The 18,247-nt window shown below is 42.3% G+C and overlaps 1 protein-coding gene across 1 annotated transcript in view; it reads right to left on the bottom strand.

The window, feature by feature from the left end:
* The window catches only part of XPNPEP1 (X-prolyl aminopeptidase 1), a 1,046,907-nt gene that overhangs the window by 561,203 nt on the left and 467,457 nt on the right, over window positions 1–18,247 (bottom strand). Inside the window, exon 8 of the mRNA XM_044055946.1 lies at window positions 7,552–7,762. Within this exon, the coding sequence (XP_043911881.1) occupies window positions 7,552–7,762 (211 nt within the window). The remainder of the gene's footprint in view (window positions 1–7,551; window positions 7,763–18,247) is intronic.

The raw sequence follows: 18,247 nt of genomic DNA, 5'->3' as shown, positions 1-18,247 counted from the left end.
AGTTATGGTAAGACATAACCTTTGAATCTGATATTGCCTTCTTCATTTCTCCTCACGAGAGGGTCAGAATACCCAGATACATAAATCCTGGGTGGCCCTCATGGAAGGATATGCCACAGCACCATCAAACCAAAGGAGGCCCTGCTCCTGGATATGACATCCAACTTGTAGTGTGCTGCACAAATGTCATCAATGGATGTTATACAATAGAAGGCTGAAGAAGTAGCCTGAGCTCTGGTGTAATATGCCCTGGGTTGTCTAGGTAATGCCAATTCCTTGGATGAGTAAACGTCCGAGATGCAATAGGATATCCATTTCACCACGGTAATTTTTGACACTGCTTGTTCCCAGTCTACTGAATGAGAAAGCTATGAAAAGCTGATCAAACTTCCTGTGTTGTTTGGTCTTGTGCAGGGAAAAACGAAGCTATCTATGAACATCTAAAAGCTGGAGAACATATTCCCCCTTATCAGAGAAATTGGGGAAGAACATTGGTAAATAGAGGGATTGATTAATATTGTTCTCAGTAGCTACTTTGGGCATAAATGATGGATTGGTGCGTAATTACCCTCTGTCTTAATGAAAAAGTATGTAAGGGGGTTTGGAGGATAAAGCTTGAAATTCGGAAATTCTTTTAATGGAAGTTATAGCCACCAGGGGGATTGTCTTCCATGACCGAAACTTCATGTCACAACTTGGCACTGGTTCGAAAGGCCCTGTGTTAGAGCCTGCAACACAAGAGTGAGGTCTCCCAAGGTGGAGATGGGTCCTTAATTGGAGACCTTAATAAGAAAACATCTTTCATGAAGGATTTGCATAGTCTAAAAGTGAACAGAGAATGGCAGTGACTTGCAGTATGAAAGGTGGAAATAGCAGCTAATTGCAGTTTGATAGGTGAGAACCTAGCTCCTTCATTGAAAAGGTTTCTAAGAAATAACAAGAAGTCTGAAACTGGCACTAAGAACAGATCAATGTTCCTGTCCATGACCCAAATAACAAATCTCTTCCACTTACTGGTGTAAACTTTTTTAGCAGAAGCCCTTTGCAAGGCTGGAAGAATTTTACAGACCGGGGGGACTTAAGCCTGGGCTGTTTCACTAGGGTTGGAAGTGGAGAACCCAAGCTGTCAATTAGAAGGCTCGCAGGTTTGGATGTTGCATCCCTGATGAGTGGGAAAGGAGGCCCTGACTTGACTCCGGAATCCAAGGAGGATAATTCAGATGAGACCACAGAAAGGTGAGCCACACCTGATGAGGCCAGAAGGGGGCAATGAGGATGACTGAGATCTTCAGCCTGCTTGCCTTCGGAAGAAACGTCAGAATGAGTGAAGAGGAGGGAAAGCATACAGGGGACCCAGGGGCCAGTCATGGACTAGTGTATCCCTCAGGGACTCCCCCGGAGGAGGGATCAGAGCGAAGAACTTGCTGCATGTGTTGTTGAGGGGAGAGGAAAACAAATCGCAGCAAGGCTGACGCCAAAGACAGAAGATCATGTTAGCCTCTGACTGATTGAGGGACCACTCGTCCTGAACCAGGAGCGATTTGCCGAGTCTTTCTGCTATATCTTTGGTTCTCCCTGGGATATGCACTGCAACTAGAAGGCAGTCTGAAGATATCTCCCATTCCCACACCCTCATGGCCACCCTGCACAAAGTTTAAGAATGGGTTCCTCCTTGTTTGTTGATGTACCAGACAACAGACATGTTGTCAGTGTGTGCTGTAATAGTCCCAAAGGGGAGAATGTCCTGAAAGGCTTGCAATGTCAGGAGGACTGCTTTCCTCTCTAGGACACTGATATGCAATCTGGTCTCAGTAGGGGACCAGGTGCCTTTGCCCATCTTCCCATTGTAATGCCCCCCACCTGAACTGAGAAGCTTCTGTGATCACGGTGGCTACGGGGGGGGTTGTTCAAGAATGGTCTGCCTAGAATGACACTGTCTGACTGCATCCACAAACTGTGACATCTGCAAATGGGAGTGAACCTGATGTGAAGGGACAATGGCTGTGAAAGGATGGTCCATTGTATCGCTAGTGCCCACGGGAGAACCTGCACGAAAAATCTGGCTACAGGGACTAAAAGAATGGCTGCAGACATGGATCCTAAAGTCTACAGGATCAACTGAGCCATGGAGGACCGTTGGGCTGATTTCCCAACATGGTTACTCTGTGTGAAGGAAGAGAAGCTACCTGATCCCTTGTACTGAGTTGCATACCTATGAATTCCAGATTCTGTACCGGAATCAGGTTGAATTTGCTCACGTTTATAGTGATGCCCAGAGAGTGTGCTAATTGGATTAAGTAGTCCCTGACTTGGATTAACCAATGTCTCATGGGAGGGGTGAAGAGCTAATTCCTGGAATCTCCTGAGTGTCAAGTGGGCCACTACCACTGCTATGCATTTGGGGAACACCCTGGGGACTGTGGTTAGCTCTGAACTGGTAATGATTGGCTCCCAGCTGGAAGCACAGGTATCTCCTGGAGCACCTGTCTATTTTGATGTGATACTATGCGTCCTTGAGATCTACTGAGCACACCCAGTCATCCTTGTGCAACAGTGGCAGAATGGATTGGGGAACATGTGTCATCAGATCTCCAACTCGGGAGAAAACCCTCTCCATTAACTGAAAAGCCAAAGGACCAAGAGAAGCCCTTTCCATCTCCACTGAAGCCGAAGTCACTGAGGGAAAACGGGCAGGACTCACTCCGGATCCAAGGCCTCTGAATGGATCGGACCTGAACTCAGTGCCGTGGTGCCTAAGGGAAGGGATGGCCCCGTGAAGGATGGAGACAAACTCAGTCCCCCGGACACAGCACCGTCACCACAGCTGTGAAACTCGCTCTGCTCTGAGAAGGCTGGAACAGGACTAGTCAAGGGAATCCTCGGCGTCAAGGTGGGGAGCTTCCTCTGCACCAAGCCCAGCGCGCACAGTATTCCCGAATTCTAAGACTCCAAAACCAAAGGGTCAGAGAAGCAGTCCTGATGGGATGGCCAGGGTAGCTCATGGATCCGACAGAGGACGGAGTCGAGACTAGCCTCATCTGGATCTGGCCTTGAGAAATCTCCTCATCATCCTGTCCATATCCACCTCAGATCAGCTTCTGGAGGGCCTGAATGAAGTCGAAGCGGGGCCAGGAATGCTTGAACCTAGAGGACAGCACAGGAGACCTCAAAGTCCTCAGATCCGGAGGCATGGGATCCGATGTAGCAGCTGACGAAGGAGTGGGAGATATAATGACAACATCCCCCAGATCCATAGAAACTGTAGGATCTGACCGGGGGGTGGGGGGTAATTTCTGCAACTCTGAAGGAGTCAGATCCAAGGATCTCTTGGGCTTCTTCCCTTTGAGAGTCCCTTGAGGAAACTGGAAGGGACTTCTTTTTTGATTCTTTAGCCCCAACAGGAGAGGAAGAAGCAGCCACAGAAGGGGTCTAAGCTTCTGGAGGGAGGAAGGCCCCTAAGAATAAGTTTATTTCTGTGGTCCACTAAGGCCCATGGATTGAATGTAGTGCAAATGTTACATTCCACTTTCAAGTGGTCAGCACCCAGGCAGTACATGCACTCCTTGTGGGCATCCTGTTGGGGATTTTATGCCCACAAGTAGTGCAGTGTTTAAAGCCAGGTGAAGGTTTGTCAGCCATGTCCTAACAAAACCTGTCAAAAAATAACCGTCACCAGAAATACAGGTACGTTAACTCTTTCACTCTAAGGTTTAGACTTTAACTATACATCTTAAATCTAACTAATTATAGTTTTAGAATAACGTTAGCTGTTAAGAATTTTTTTTTTTGTTAGGAAAAAAGGGAGGGCGGATTTACAAAAAATCCACTTAGAAATTAAAGACTGCAAATAACTATGACAACTCTGTAAGCAAGGCCTGAGAGTATGAGATTTGCATCAGAGTCTCTAAAGCAAAAAAGATCTGAGTTATTTTGTGGATGTGGGGCATTTTGGGTAGGAGGGAGGAACCTGAGAATCACATCCAAGTCTGAAGAATGTGACCGGGTCGGATCTGAGACCCTATCGTGAGGAGTAATGAAGAAAACAACATCAGATCCGATGTTTGCAGAGCTGGATCTGAAGCACTCTTATACTGTGTAAGCTTGGTCAATTTAGGTTTCAGATCAGATACTGTAGTCAGATCCAAGGTATCTGTCATCTTCAGTTTTGGATCCAAGGTTGAAGTCGGATCAAAACACTTCCTTTCTGACGTTTAAGATCCGAAGTAGAAAACAGATGTGAAGAAGGTCTTTTCTTAGTTTTTCTTGAAGATGTACTAGAAGAGGGGGAAGCTCCAGATAATGCCTCGCTAAAAAAGAGGAAAGCAACCTCTTAAGGGTCAATTTATTTTTACGTTCAACCAGTGCCCTAGGGGTGAAAGCATGGCATATTGCATAGTTTTCCTCAAGGTGGAGTGGACTCAAACAGTACACACACAGTGTGTGGGCATCAGAGAGGAGAATTTTGTGCCCACATTCTCACATTTTTTAAACCCAGTCAGGTTTTTGTCTTTATCAGTCATATTGAAGAACGGTAAAAGAAGAACGTTATTTCAGTTACCAGACAAGCTAAGAGAGGAAGAGGGGTTTTTTTTGTAAAAGATAACAAAAAGGGGAAAGAATTCCAACAATGGTATTAAAGAGATATGAAACCGCAAAAGAAGGTATACTAACGATAGTATATGACAGAGTACAAATGTACTTAATAGAGTGGAAAGGAAGTTTAATGAAGTGGAAAATAAGTTTTCAGAAGAATTAGAAATATATATATATATATATATATATATATATATATATACACACACACACACACACATATGTATGCATGTGTGTGTGTGTATATATATATGTATATATATATATATATATATATATATATATATATATATATATAATCTCAATACAGACAGAAATGAAAAACATTGCTTTTGAGAAAAAAATTACCACTTATCTGCTCGAGAGAAGCTGGAGCCACATCTTTCACTTTCAAATGGCAAACTAGATATGATGTAATTGGGGATGATGCATTGTGGGTAAGGGAGTAGCTCAAGAGTTTCTGGTTTCCACGAGCTTTTGCAAAAGTCTGAGTCTGATCCAAGGGATTGGATCCGAACCCATAAGTTGAGGACAGAATGAAAACTGACAACATCAAATATACATTTACTGTATTGTTATCCTTCAGTTGTGCACTCTTTGTACACCATAATACAGACCTGCATCATAAACATGAAATCCCTTCCTACTGGCCACTACCAATCAAGCAGCTTCTACGTGTGTGATGCAGATGTCAACACTTCAACCATTAGATTTGTAGGGTTGGCAGTGGTGTTTATTCTCACTCAAGCCCCTCCACTGGCCTTTGCAGCAGACAATACCCTAGTCACATTCTTTTAAGCTTCTCAGCCATATACACATTATGTCAGAATGACAGCCCCACCAAAACAATATCATCCTCTTTCCTGCATTCTAGCACACCAGCATCACTACTAGATGCCAGTAAAACTCCTCCATCCATCAGTGACACCACTGCAGAAAAGTAGCTGGCATCACCTAAGGCCCCTCCTTTACCTGGATAAAGTATCATTATTAAAGGATAAAGAGCAATTCAAAAGACAAATAACCATGCAGCACAACTGTAAGAATATGTTTCAGAAAGCTGAACTTGCAGAACAGAGGAATGTTCAAACGTAGTCTACATATCTACTCTGCAATCCTTCAGCAGGCTGTGGACTGGTGTCAGTTTGGCTAGTTCTCTGCATTCCATTTTTTCATATCCACATGCTCATACCTCCATGCTCGTTCATGCACTGTCTCACCTCTTACAAACAGGTTTATAGGTTCATAGGTAAATAGTATGCTATCAGTCTGCAGAATATTACAAGCCTAACCAATAAACAGGGTCAGAATCAAACCTTGTAACTTGCATCTGTGAGGTAAAGACTTTAAGCATTTTGCTAGACCCTCCCCCTTCACAATCACCATTTCTCTCAATAGCCCATTTTCCACCTTTATTTTCATTACAGTTCTCCTCTCCCAACAAAGTCTGGAAACAAGATGCAGCACAGGAAATAAAAATACTATTAAAAAGAACAGTTCACATGTCATTACTTCTCAGTAATTCAGTCTTACCTTCTGACTTCCTGCTTTACTCCAGGATTCCTCTTTCTGTCAGCAATTTTCATCTTACCTTCATTTCCACATATATTTTCCACCCTCTAGTCACACGTCTCTCCTTTCTCACCTCTTTGCCTTATTGCAAACATTCACCTTTCTTTGCTTCATATTCTGAACCACACCTACTAGTTCTGCCACTGTCCCCCATATTGGTCCAGTTTAGTAACTCCATTAATTCCTCTTCTGTAAACACCAAGGGATTGCTTTTTTCCCATCTTTAACCACTGAGTTGTAAGCACCTCTCTGCCTCTGTGGTTTATAGAAAAAGACAATTATTTGGTCCTTGGTGCCACCTTTAGTCCAAGTCCTGGCCTTCCTTAACTTCTGTATCACCCGATTAAATATTTATTGTGTTCTTCAGAACTTAGGTGAAAAGTCCTCTTAGCTTAGCACAAGGCCTGCAATTTACAGTTTTTACAGTTCCCTCACTTTAACTAATACTCATTCTCTGCCTTGAAATTGTGCCACAGATGTAATTAATGTCTGGGCTGCTCCTTTATTTTTTATCTACATTTTCCAACCTGTGTGCCCACCCCAGCTGAAGCAAAACCATGCCATGTCTCCCCATATTCCTCTAATAACTCTCCTAATGGCAGACCAAGTATACTAACAACTTCCACCCCTCCAGAAGCCCTAGTAACCTCACTCTCTCTCACTAGGAGTAATTCTCCCCATCTTCTGTTTTTGCTACCAGTTAACTGCCTCCGGTCTTTGGTTCTTTGATCTCTTAATCATAGCTAAGTAATACATCTGAACTGTAGGCTTCCTTTGTTTTCAACAGTATAACACTAATTTTCAGTTAAGCAACTTTCTCCTGTACAGTGATGAGGTCCGAGTTTCAATTAAACTGCTCTGTAGTGATGAGGTCTGACTTTCAGTTAAGTGACTTCCTTTTGAAAACTGATGAGGACTTCTCACAGATCAAATACTATACACCTCCCAACATCCTCAGCAGGCTATCAGCTCACTGTCAGTTGCCATCTACTTTACTTCGTGCCTTCTCTCTTGCTTGCCTTCTATCATCTTCCTTCTCTAATGGCTCATTCTCTAAGGCATCAAAAAATGATGTTAAAGTGGCCCAAAATTAAGTCCCAAATCTCAGGTGGACACCATGAATGCACACTCAAGAAAGCCCTCATTGTTACAATTTTTATGGATATAACTACCATATATGCATTACTTAACCATGCAATTATCTCTAATACACTGCAACTACCTTTATTTTTATCAGCAGTGAAATTATGTCTACAGAAAAAAAAGTTCAAAGTCACCATTAAAGAAATGTAGAAAATAAAACAAATCAAATAAAATAATTTCTGACAAGTGTTAGAGACTTTATTAGAGTAATACGTTATTAACTGGTGCTGTCAGCATACAGACCTCTGGAATAAGTTCAGTCAGGCCATAGCTGTCTTTAGCTGAAAGCCAGACTTTCTCCTTTGGATTCAGACTGGAACAGATGGTCTCCAGTTCTGTCTCAAAAGACTCATATGGCAAAATCTGGACTGTAAAATCTGACTTGGGAGAGCTATCAAGGCCAAGATGCTCCCGGACAGTAGGATCCAAAACACGATCTCCACTAACGAACAACCTAGGAAGATGGATAAAATTAAACAAGTTAGTCACTGTAACTTAAAACAGCAAGAGTTATACCACTGAAGAAAAATTAAGCTCAGAATTTACGTTTTAAGGTAAAACACAAATCAGCTGCTGATGCACATTCTAACTTCAACCTACACAAACTAAGCAATAACAGAAATTACTGTTTAAATTCTGATACCCTACTCATTGTTTAAAGCAAATACATTCACATTAACTAAAACTTTTTTCCATAAGGACTTCACTTTAACAAACTGTCGACTGACAAAATATAACAAAAGCAGTTTTACCTGAATGTGTTCCCAAAGAAAGGGAAATACCTGAAAACGAATTATTTCTCTCTCTGAGTTTATGTGACCCAGCACTGAGAATACACAGAAGCAAGAGGTGCGGGTTTGCACAGGAAAAATGTTTTTTCCCAGATATTGCTACTTTATTTAAAGAAAGCATGCTTCAAAATGCTGCTTTTTACCTACTGTGTGTAAAACATTTCTAATGTGATGAAGCCTGGTGTGATGAAAGCATCTCAGTATGTGACTTGTTTTTGCCTGTTTTATCGCTGGACCATCTGTGGGGATTTCTAAGTGACAATGTTCCTTCCATGTTTTTTACTTACTTTATACACCGCAGCATGGTGCTGCCTCCAATGCCATACTATACTTCCCCAATCATTCCTTTTGCAAACTCATGATTTAAGAAAAAGGCTGAAAAAAGTCACTATGATGCCAACACAGAATATTCATCTGAACTTTACCCCCACTGGGGTGACCCCATAGACTTTAATGGGTACACCACTGTGCACACACATTGTACCATCCATTAAAGTATATGGATGTACCACCATGTTACCCCTAAGGTGACATCACCAAGGGATGCAGCAGAATCATGTGTGTCTGTTCTTAAAACTTTATAAAGCCTTCTATTAAGAAACCACTGACATAAAAGTGGTACAACAGGGAGAATCCATTGCAGCACTTTAGCTATAAAGTGCTGTGATAAGCATATAAACATAGACGTACCTTTTGAAGTATTATACCTAACTGCACGACAGAAGTTCAAGGAACACTGAGACCCTCAATTCTTCAAACACTAAATGGTGATTCTAATTAAAATCAATGAATGTTGAAACTTACTGTAATATTATCCAAGGCATTTTAGCAAGAGGAAAACATCATTCCCCTCTATCCCTTGATGTGAGGGGTTATACCCTCACATACTTGCTGCAAAATTTAATGCACCTGCTACTTAAATGAATGCACCTCAAAGTAAGGGGAAAGTCTCTGAGATCCCACAGACACAGACTTGGTGTATATTAAACTACAGTCATACCTTCAGATTCGGTGTAGCTACAATTAAAATTTAGCTCCACACACATTCAAAGTGATCCAGCTCTTTATATGTCAAAGATGAATAAAACTGTCTAACATCAAGTAAGCGTTGACAACACTTGTGCATTACAACTTTTCAATGGTTCCTACAATCTACTAATGTTTTCTATTAGGACAAAACATCAGCAGGGTCAGGGAGCAAGTGCACTGCTGTAAACTGAACTCACACTGTATGCCCATATGACTTCTTTTTTTCCCACAATAAAAAAAAAATCGGTGTGAATGACTGTTTTATGTACAAGTGAGCAAAGGTGCAATAAATGATGACAGGAAATTGAACTATAAAATATCCAACCTTATGACCTAAGAAGCAAGAAAAGTTCTTGCCGCCAAAAAATGTTTTGCTCTTTCAAGTTGAATATGTCCTATTGGTTCTCTGTTGCACAATCCTCTTATAACATCTCACTGTTGCAAAGCAGTAAAAATAAGACATGGAGGTTCATTTATATGGCTAATATACAATTTCATCATAAAATGGAGGACAACTGAATTGCTGACAACACCAGTTAACTGTGCATATGTTTTTCCCATCCCATCAAAACTTCCATTTAGAACTTCTTATGTCTTAGAATCAAAAATGAAGACACTTCATCCCCAATTAGACAATGTTTTCAAAATGGAGTAGGTGAAAAAAACTTTCTTCATAGATACATCCATCATGTTGGACCCACCTACCAGAAGGTTTGCAAACCCAGATTTCAATGCAAGCACAATGACTACCACCTCTCTGAATTTAACTACAAAAGCTTTAGACACGCTGGTTAAGAATCATCTCCTGACAAAAATAAATTAGTTTATGCTAATAGTATGATCAGAAAGGCATCCTTGTTGGTTATTTATGATTTCACTTTTGGAATGGAATTCAATTGATTTTTTTGTATACTCTATGTGAATTTAGTAGGTACTAACTGACAATGGATTTGGTTTTCTGCATCCTCTATGTACTAATGAATATCGTATGTACTGTCTTCATTTTCTATGTTGTATTACATGTTGCTCCTTCTGGAGCTTGGGTTGTGACTGAGAATGGTTTGTAAGCCAGTCCAACTACTTGCTTAACAGACAGATACATAAATAAGCAGACAGATGATAGGTGTAGACGGAAAAAAAGAACGAGTCTCTTCTGCAACCTGAACTCATTCATACCGTGTAGTTACACAGATACGGTTTCAAAGCAATGAAAGCACTCCTATTACCCAAGTTCAGCATCCATCACATTGTAAGACCTACTGGCAACTGTGGGGAAGTATTTGTCAAGTACGTAATTATCTCACAACAGATTTCTTTGCGCACTAAATTTGAACTCCCAGATGTCCAAATCACGCTAAACAAGATTAATTACCACATCGTAGCTAGCCATAGAACGCCTTGCATTCCTTTTTCCAGCAGGACAGCTATCTTGGCACCTTAACTGAAATCACCATTAAACCTAACACCTTTCTATTGAGGGACTTCAACTATCTTTATTTAACTAGGTCAAAAAGTTAATACCTAACAACCAACAACACACTATGTTTGACACACTGACCCAAAAGAAAAAGCTAATATCCTTGATGAAAAAATTTGTGCAAATTTTACTCCACCTACAGTTAAGCCCACAGATTCCACATCCCAGACATCCCTTTTAATTACTAGAGAACTCCTCCTCTTATATCTTTCAAAAGATACAAACACATCAGTCATGAGCCCTAGTAATATACCGGTTAACTTGATTATCAGTAATAAATAAGACCTATTTGAACCCAACTTAACCTCCTTAATCGAAGCCTCTCAACTGGTTACAATTTTGAAGCCTGGATAACAGTCATAATAATGCCATTATACAAATGTGGTTCAACCACAGACCCTTGTAATTAAGTCTTAGTATCACTAGTCTCATATGTAAAAACATGGAACGTATTACCTCAGCTCTCATTACAAAATCATTCAAAATCTCTTAACCCTATACCTTTAATAAGGTTGCTTTGTAAAAGGGAGGGCCTGCCTCCTTAACCTTATTCGTTTCTTTGTAAAAGTACTAAAGCAGTAGATAATAGTTACACATAACTTGCTGCATATTTCCAATTGGCCAAAGACTTTGACATTATTCCTCATGCAGGCAGTACTGACAGACTTGTAAATCTGAATATAAATATGCTGTGACATGGCTAGCTAACTGGTTGTCTGGTGGAACATGTAGTTAGAGTCACAGCTGCCACTTCTGTAAGCAGAACATACTGGTGGAATGCCACAAAGCTCAGTGTTGGGCCCTCTCCTACTTGGCATCTGTTTCTCAGTACTCTAGGCCTATGGTTATCTAAATTTACAGAAGACTATAAACTAGTTCTGTTACATGACTCCCCACTGGCTCACAACTGCTCCCACATGGATTACACAATGTTAATAATGATTCAAGGACAAAGGTCTCCAATTAAATGCAAAAAAAAATGTAATATAGTTAATTTTAGTAAGCAAAACATTTTCCATACTATGTAAATGACACCCCTCCAATAAGACACTGTAATAAAGGATCTAGACATTATTGCTGATAATTTCTTATCTTCTAACCATCATTTCTCCACAGTAGTTCAGAAAAATCTATTTGGCTCATGTAATTTCCAAGACAGCTCAATCAAAGAAGTCTTAATTCCAGTTTACTCATATTTCATCAGACCCATTATTGAACATAATGACCATTTTGGCATGTATTTGTCTAAACATACAACTAAAAAAATCAGTGGCCTCAAAAATCTTACTCATCAGGACAGACTGACAGCCCTGTCTCTGTATAGAGTTTCTTTACTCCTAAGTGGGTGACTGTATGTAGCATTTTGAACCATGAAAGATCCAAACAGCTATATCTCCAGTTCATCTGAATAAAGTACAGTTTTGTACCTACCATAAATGTAGATGTCCGAGAGGTATGCATCTGCAGTCCTAACATATGGGTTGTCCTGCCTCAGGCAGCCCCTCGGTCGGCCGGATTCCAAAGTCTGGGTCTGGCCTCGGCTGATGTCGCACTTCACCCGACGTCATAGCTGCTGTGAATTGGGTATAAAGGCATCAGCCGACGCCATTTTCCTCAGTGTTTCTTGCCCCAGATGCCAGGTGCCCTCTAGGAAGGCTAAATTTGGATAAATGCAAATGGTTCCAAACAGTAGAGAGCAAACAATATAAGCATGTATATACATATATACAAACAAATACACCATAATAGATTCCCCCAGCTAGCTACAAGATGGGCAAATACCCTAGGAGTACCACAGAGGGAAGGAGGAGGTGACTGCAGATGCATACCTCTCGGACATCTACATTTATGGTAGGTAAAAAACTGTACTATGTCCTTCAAGGATGCATCTGCAGACCTAACATATGGGTAGAATACCATAGCCAAACTGGGGGTGGAGGCACTAAGATGATTATGGTGTAGATAAGATCCCTTGCAAAACAGCAGTTGCAAAACCTGCTCGGGATCTGGAGTATAAAGGTAGATTATAATGCTTGGCAAATGTATGCACGGAGCTCCAAGTAGCAGCTTCTAAAATGTCTTTGGTAGCCACTCCTCGTAGGGAAGCTGTAGTAGTGGCTGTAACCCTTGTGGAGTGAGGTCTGATGTTTTCTGGAGTTGTCTTTCCATGAAAGGAGTAACAAAATCTAATGCAATTTCCTATCCATTTTGAGATTGTCTGTTTTGAAATTGCTTTTCCCTCCATTCCTGATGCATACGCTACCAGAAGCTGGTCAGTCTTTCTGTTGGTCTTGGTTCTGTCCAGATAATAGCGCAATTGCCTGTGTACATCCAATGTATGTAGTAGTCTTTCCCCCCTGTTCTGTGGGTTGGGGAAAAATGTTGGCAGGTGGATTGCTTGGTTCAATGATACCCTGGAGACCACTTTTGGCATAAAAGTAGGATTAGTTCTCAAGGACACTCTATCCTGATGGAAGGTAAGGAAGGGCTGCACTGCCATCAGTGCCTGTAATTCAGAAACCCTTCTTGCTGAAGTGATTGCAAGCAGGAAAGCAGTTTTCCAAGATAAGAACTGTAATTCTGCTGTTGCTGCTGGTTCGAAAGGGGGGAGTGTTAACTTTTCCAGCACAAAGTTAAGGTCCCATGTAGGCAAAGGTGGCTTCCTTGGAGGCTTTTAATTCCTCTCAGAAACTGCCTGAGTAGAGGATGAGAGAAGACTGGAGGATCCATGTTGTATTCTGCTGAAATTGCTGATGCATGAATCTTAATGGAGGAGTAAAGACAGGCCATTGTGAAAAGTTCTGCTAAGTATTCCAGGATGTTAGCTATGTTTGCTAATGATACATTTTCTCCTTTTGCTGCACTCCAAATGAGGTATCTTTTCCATTTGGCTGAGTAAGTCTTCCTTGTGGAGGGTCTGCGAGCCTCCAGGATAATGTCTTTAACCCTCTGAGATAAGTCTGGGTTATTTTGCTTTATGTAATATTCCAAGCAGCTAGCTGCAGTGTTTTTAAGTTTGGATGAAGGATCTTGTAGTTGTTCTGTGTTAGTAGTAAAGGAACTAGAGGTAGAGGCCATGCGTGTGTCCGAGACATACTCCTCAGTAGCGGGTACCAATGCTGCCTCGGCCAGTCTGGAGCCATCAGGATGATCCTTGGGTGATCTTCTTTGATCTTCAGTAGCACTTTGTGCATCAAAGGAAGAGGTGGGAATGCATATGCTGTCAGGTTTTCCCAACTGAAGGATAGAGTCCACCTTCCAAGCCAGTGGATGGTATGTCCTTGTGCAGAATTTCCTCAATTGGTGGTTGTGTGGGGATGCGAACAGGTCTATTTCTGGTAGTCCCCATTTCTTTGTAATGGTTTTGAAGATGTCTGGATGCAGCATCCATTCGTGGGCATCCGTGGTAGTTCTGCTCTGCTAGTGAATTTTCTTTTCCTGGCACAAATTTGGCCTGGAGTTGAATGTTGTGGTTCAGGGCCACATTCCACAGGTCCATTGCCATCCGGCATAGAGGATATGAGTGTGTGCCTCCCTGTTTGTTGATATACCACATGACTGTGGTGTTGTCCGTCCTTATCAGCAAATTACCTTGTTGAAGAAAAGGTCTGAATGTCAGAAGTGCCTGTTTCACTGCCAGCATCTCTTTTTGATTTATATGCAGGCTCAGCTGGTCTTGTGTCCATAGGCCTTGTATATGCTTGCCCACCATGTGTGCCCCCCAGCCTAGGTCTGAGGCGTCCGTGGTGATAGTCTGGCTTGGGTGAGGTTTGTGGAAGGGCAGACCTCTGTTCAACTGACAGGCCTGAGCCCACCACAGGAATTCTTGTTTCAGGCATGGAATTACTGGAATCTGGGCTTCTAGACTGTGCTTGTGTTGAGACCATACATTCCTTAGGTACCATTGCAACTTCCTCATATGTAGCCTGGCATGTGGAATCAATATTATGCAGGATGCCATGTATCCCAGGGCTTGCAGGACTTTCCTTGCTGTAAGCTGGTTCTGTTAATGCCATGAAATAGAGTGGTAGTTGCTTTTGCTTTTCTGCTGTGAGAAATGCCATTTGATTTGATGTGTCCAGTTCTGCACCCAAGAATGTTATCCTTTGGGATGGTAACAGCCTTGACTTTTTCATGTTGACTGTGTATCCCAGGGCTTGCAGTAGTTGTATAACCTTTTCCAAATCTTTTGTTAATTTGGTCTTGTTGTCTGCTTGTATCAGGCAGTCGTCCAGGTATGGATAAATTTGAATTCCCTGAAGCCTGCAATGAGCAATTACTGATGCCAGGCATTTCGTGAATACTCTGGGTGCAGTAGATAAGCCAAAGGGCAATGCTGAGAATTGATAATGCTCTGATCCTGCAAGAAATCTGAGGTATCTTCTGCAATCTGGTCGTATAGGGACGTGCAGGTATGCCTCCTTGAGATCTAGAGTCACCAGCCAAGACTCCTTGCCCAGCATGGGAAGAAGTTGCTGTAGGGTCAGCATTTTGAATTTTGGAACAATGAGATATGTGTTCAGGTCGAGCGACAGGTCGGAGAATAGGTCTCCATTGGTTTTCTTTCCTTGGTACCAGGAAAAGTCTGAGTAAAATCCTTGCCCTTGTTCCATGTTTCTATAGCTCTCATCCTTAGTAGGTGGTTGATTTGTGCTAGAGCGTTTGTTTTTGGTTTGGTGGTAGGTTTGGCATTCCTCTCTTTTGGTAGAGTGTGGAAGTGAAACCTGTAGCCTTTGTCTATTGTCTGTAAAATCCATTTGTCTCCTGTAATGTAATGCCAGTTTATGGAAAATAAGGCAAGCTAAGGGTGCTTGTAGTTGTTCTATCAGAGTCAAGTCATTGTGTCTGTCCTGTGGGGTGGTAGCTGAATCTGTGGCAGTACTTCTCTGGTTGTTAGGCTGCCACTGACGCCCCTGTAAGCACCTCTGGATTGACCTCTGCCTCTTATTTCTGCCTCTCTGCGCTCTGGAGGTGTCTGGAAAGGACCAATTCTTCGAAGTCCAATTTCTACTAAACCTCGGAGGCTGGACCTGTAAGAAATCCTTGACTGTTTGGACAGATTTTGCTTTTTCTTCCACCTTCTTTAGCACTTGCTGTGCAGGAGAGCCAAACAAATTTTGTTTCTCCATGGGAGCATCTAGAAGCTTTGACTTTACATGGTCTGGTAAGGATTGTTCTTTTAACCAGGCATGCCTTCTAATCACTGTTCCAGTCATAGCTGATCTAAAGGAAGCCTCCAGTGCATCATAGCCGCATTTTAATGAATGATTACTGACCTGCTGAGTGTTATGTACCAAATCCTGAAGGGACTTACGGTCTATAGGTTCAAGAGAGGACAGTTTTTTATTTAGCTGGTCTAACAAAAATTCCTGATACTGAATCATGTGGAATTGACAGTTTGAGTAGCAGAAGTATAAACTTTTTACCCCATCTCTAATGCTCTAGATTCTCTTTCAGAGGGGAGGGTTTTTGGCAGAGGCAGCTGCTACAGCTTTGGGGCCCTGTGAAATGGTTTCAGGATCTGCAATAGGAGCCTTATACAAGTGAAAGTGTGTCCAGGACCCTGTAATATCTGTCGGGCTTGGCAGGGCCGGGGAAGAGAATCAGGGCAGTACAGGCATCATTATAAGCATCATCAACAACTGTAAGTACTGGAGGAATGGCTAAAGGCCTATGCTGTGGTAAATGTAAAAGGTCCTTAGCCTTTTCCTTGAATCTGAAAAATCCTGGCCCTGCCATTGAAAATGCTCTCTCATAGCATGTAAGGTTTCAAAAGAAAATTCCTCAGGAGGAGAGGCAGAAGGAATGGAGTCTTCTGCATCAGAATCCTCATAAGGAGAATATGGGCCTTCTGGAGGACCTGAGTTTTCTGAATCATCCGAGGAATAGTCTGTAGAAACAGGATCCGGGTTCTGCTCTAGGCCTCTTCTCTGGAGGTTGAGAGGCCCTGTCTGGGTGAGGTTGGGATCCCCTGATCAAAGAAATGAGATCCTCAGCTAAGCTGAGCATTTGGGAACTGGAAGTAGGCCTGTGTGAGGGTTTTAGCAGGCAAGGCCTTAGAAGATTTAGCTGCTTTAGCCCTAGAAAAGCCTTGATAGACATAGAGGCAGGGGCCTAGCAGCTAGATATGTCTAAAGGAATAGTATCTGATAATTCCTGGGAGCCTGCTACAGCAGGGAAAGTTCAGTAGCGGATTCAGCCATGCTGTGTGAGGCCTCGGGAGGCAGAGGCATCGGCGTCAAGGAAGAACCGAGGTCGTGTCGGTCCTTTTCCTTATGCTTTTAGCTAATTGTGAAGTCGGGACCAAAAACTCTCTCCCCGACCGACGCCTAAGTGTCTTGAAGGAAGCACAGGCTAGACAAGCTGATACGCCGTGGTCAGGGCCACAAGGAAGAAGCAAAGAGTGGAAAACTTATGAGGTATTTGTTTCGTTAAACAATTATTTACTTTTTCTGACATCGGCTGAGGCAAGAAAGAGTCCAACGGGTACTTAGCTTTTAGAAGTCTTCGTAGTAGAAATCTCTGGATCTGACTGACAATAGCTTCTGCTTCAATCACAGTGGCAAGAAAGACTGGGCTGATGCCTTTATACCCAATTCACAGCAGCTATGACGCCGGGTGAAGTGCGACATCAGCCGAGGCCAGACCCAGACTTCAGGACAACCCATATGTTAGGACTGCAGATGCATCCTTGAAGGACATCAAATAGTTCCTCAAATACTCAAAGAAAAAAAAAAAAACCTTCATCAACAGGTAAATGAGACACATTTGGAGTAACAGATCCATATCTCACTGCATCCTCCACATCTGCAACCAACTTCCACTACATGTCAAGCAAAGGCCAAGACAGCTGAATGGGCAGCCTCAAACTCCTCCCCAGTCTATCTTGTATTGCCTTCCTTGAAGCCGGAAGAACTTCTGAATATGGATTATTGCCAACCTTGTAACAGTCTGCAGACTGATTACCTAGTATTTACCTGTGAAGAGAGATAAGGGAACACATGGAGATGCTTTCCCCTGCATAGTTTTGGCCACCATGATCAATGCAACACTTTGATAGAGACTATGGGCACTCAGAAATGGCAAAATGGACAGACGTTGTAGTGAAAGTGATACCCATGGTACCCAGAATGAAGTGGAGGCATCTTCTGTGTGGACACAAATAATATTGGGTCAGATAGTGTCCATTTTGTGTAGCTACACCATTCCTACACCGTAAAAAAGGAGCAAACCTAAACGGTCTCCATCTACAAAAAGATCTCAGAAAGAGGTGGGAATAAAGAGCCAACCTTCACTCTGAAAACAAAATAGCTACTACAGACCCTTTTAGTAGCACACTCTCGGGCCTGTCCCTAGATTCTGCCATAATAGGCTTATTTAACATTGGAACTCTTTCTGGGCACTACACAATGGTCTTCCAAGATGAACTGTACTCAAAGAACCCAAGTCCAGTCCCAGACCACAGTCAGGACTGCTCCTGTGAGGCCTGCAGTCTCATCCCCTTGGGTAACCTTCTTCTTTTAGGACTATCTGATTTCAGAAAAAGAAGAGATGCTGGAAGGAAGCAACCACCACAAGGTTCACAGACCATGTCCCCTTAATCAAGTCACGAACTACATCCCAACATGCATGGCCAATGTAA

This window comes from Protopterus annectens, chromosome 14.part0 (assembly GCF_019279795.1).
Source record: "Protopterus annectens isolate FY-2018-M chromosome 14.part0, PAN1.0, whole genome shotgun sequence".
Classification (NCBI taxonomy): domain Eukaryota; kingdom Metazoa; phylum Chordata; order Ceratodontiformes; family Protopteridae; genus Protopterus; species Protopterus annectens.
This window is presented reverse-complemented; position numbering and strand designations above follow the sequence as displayed.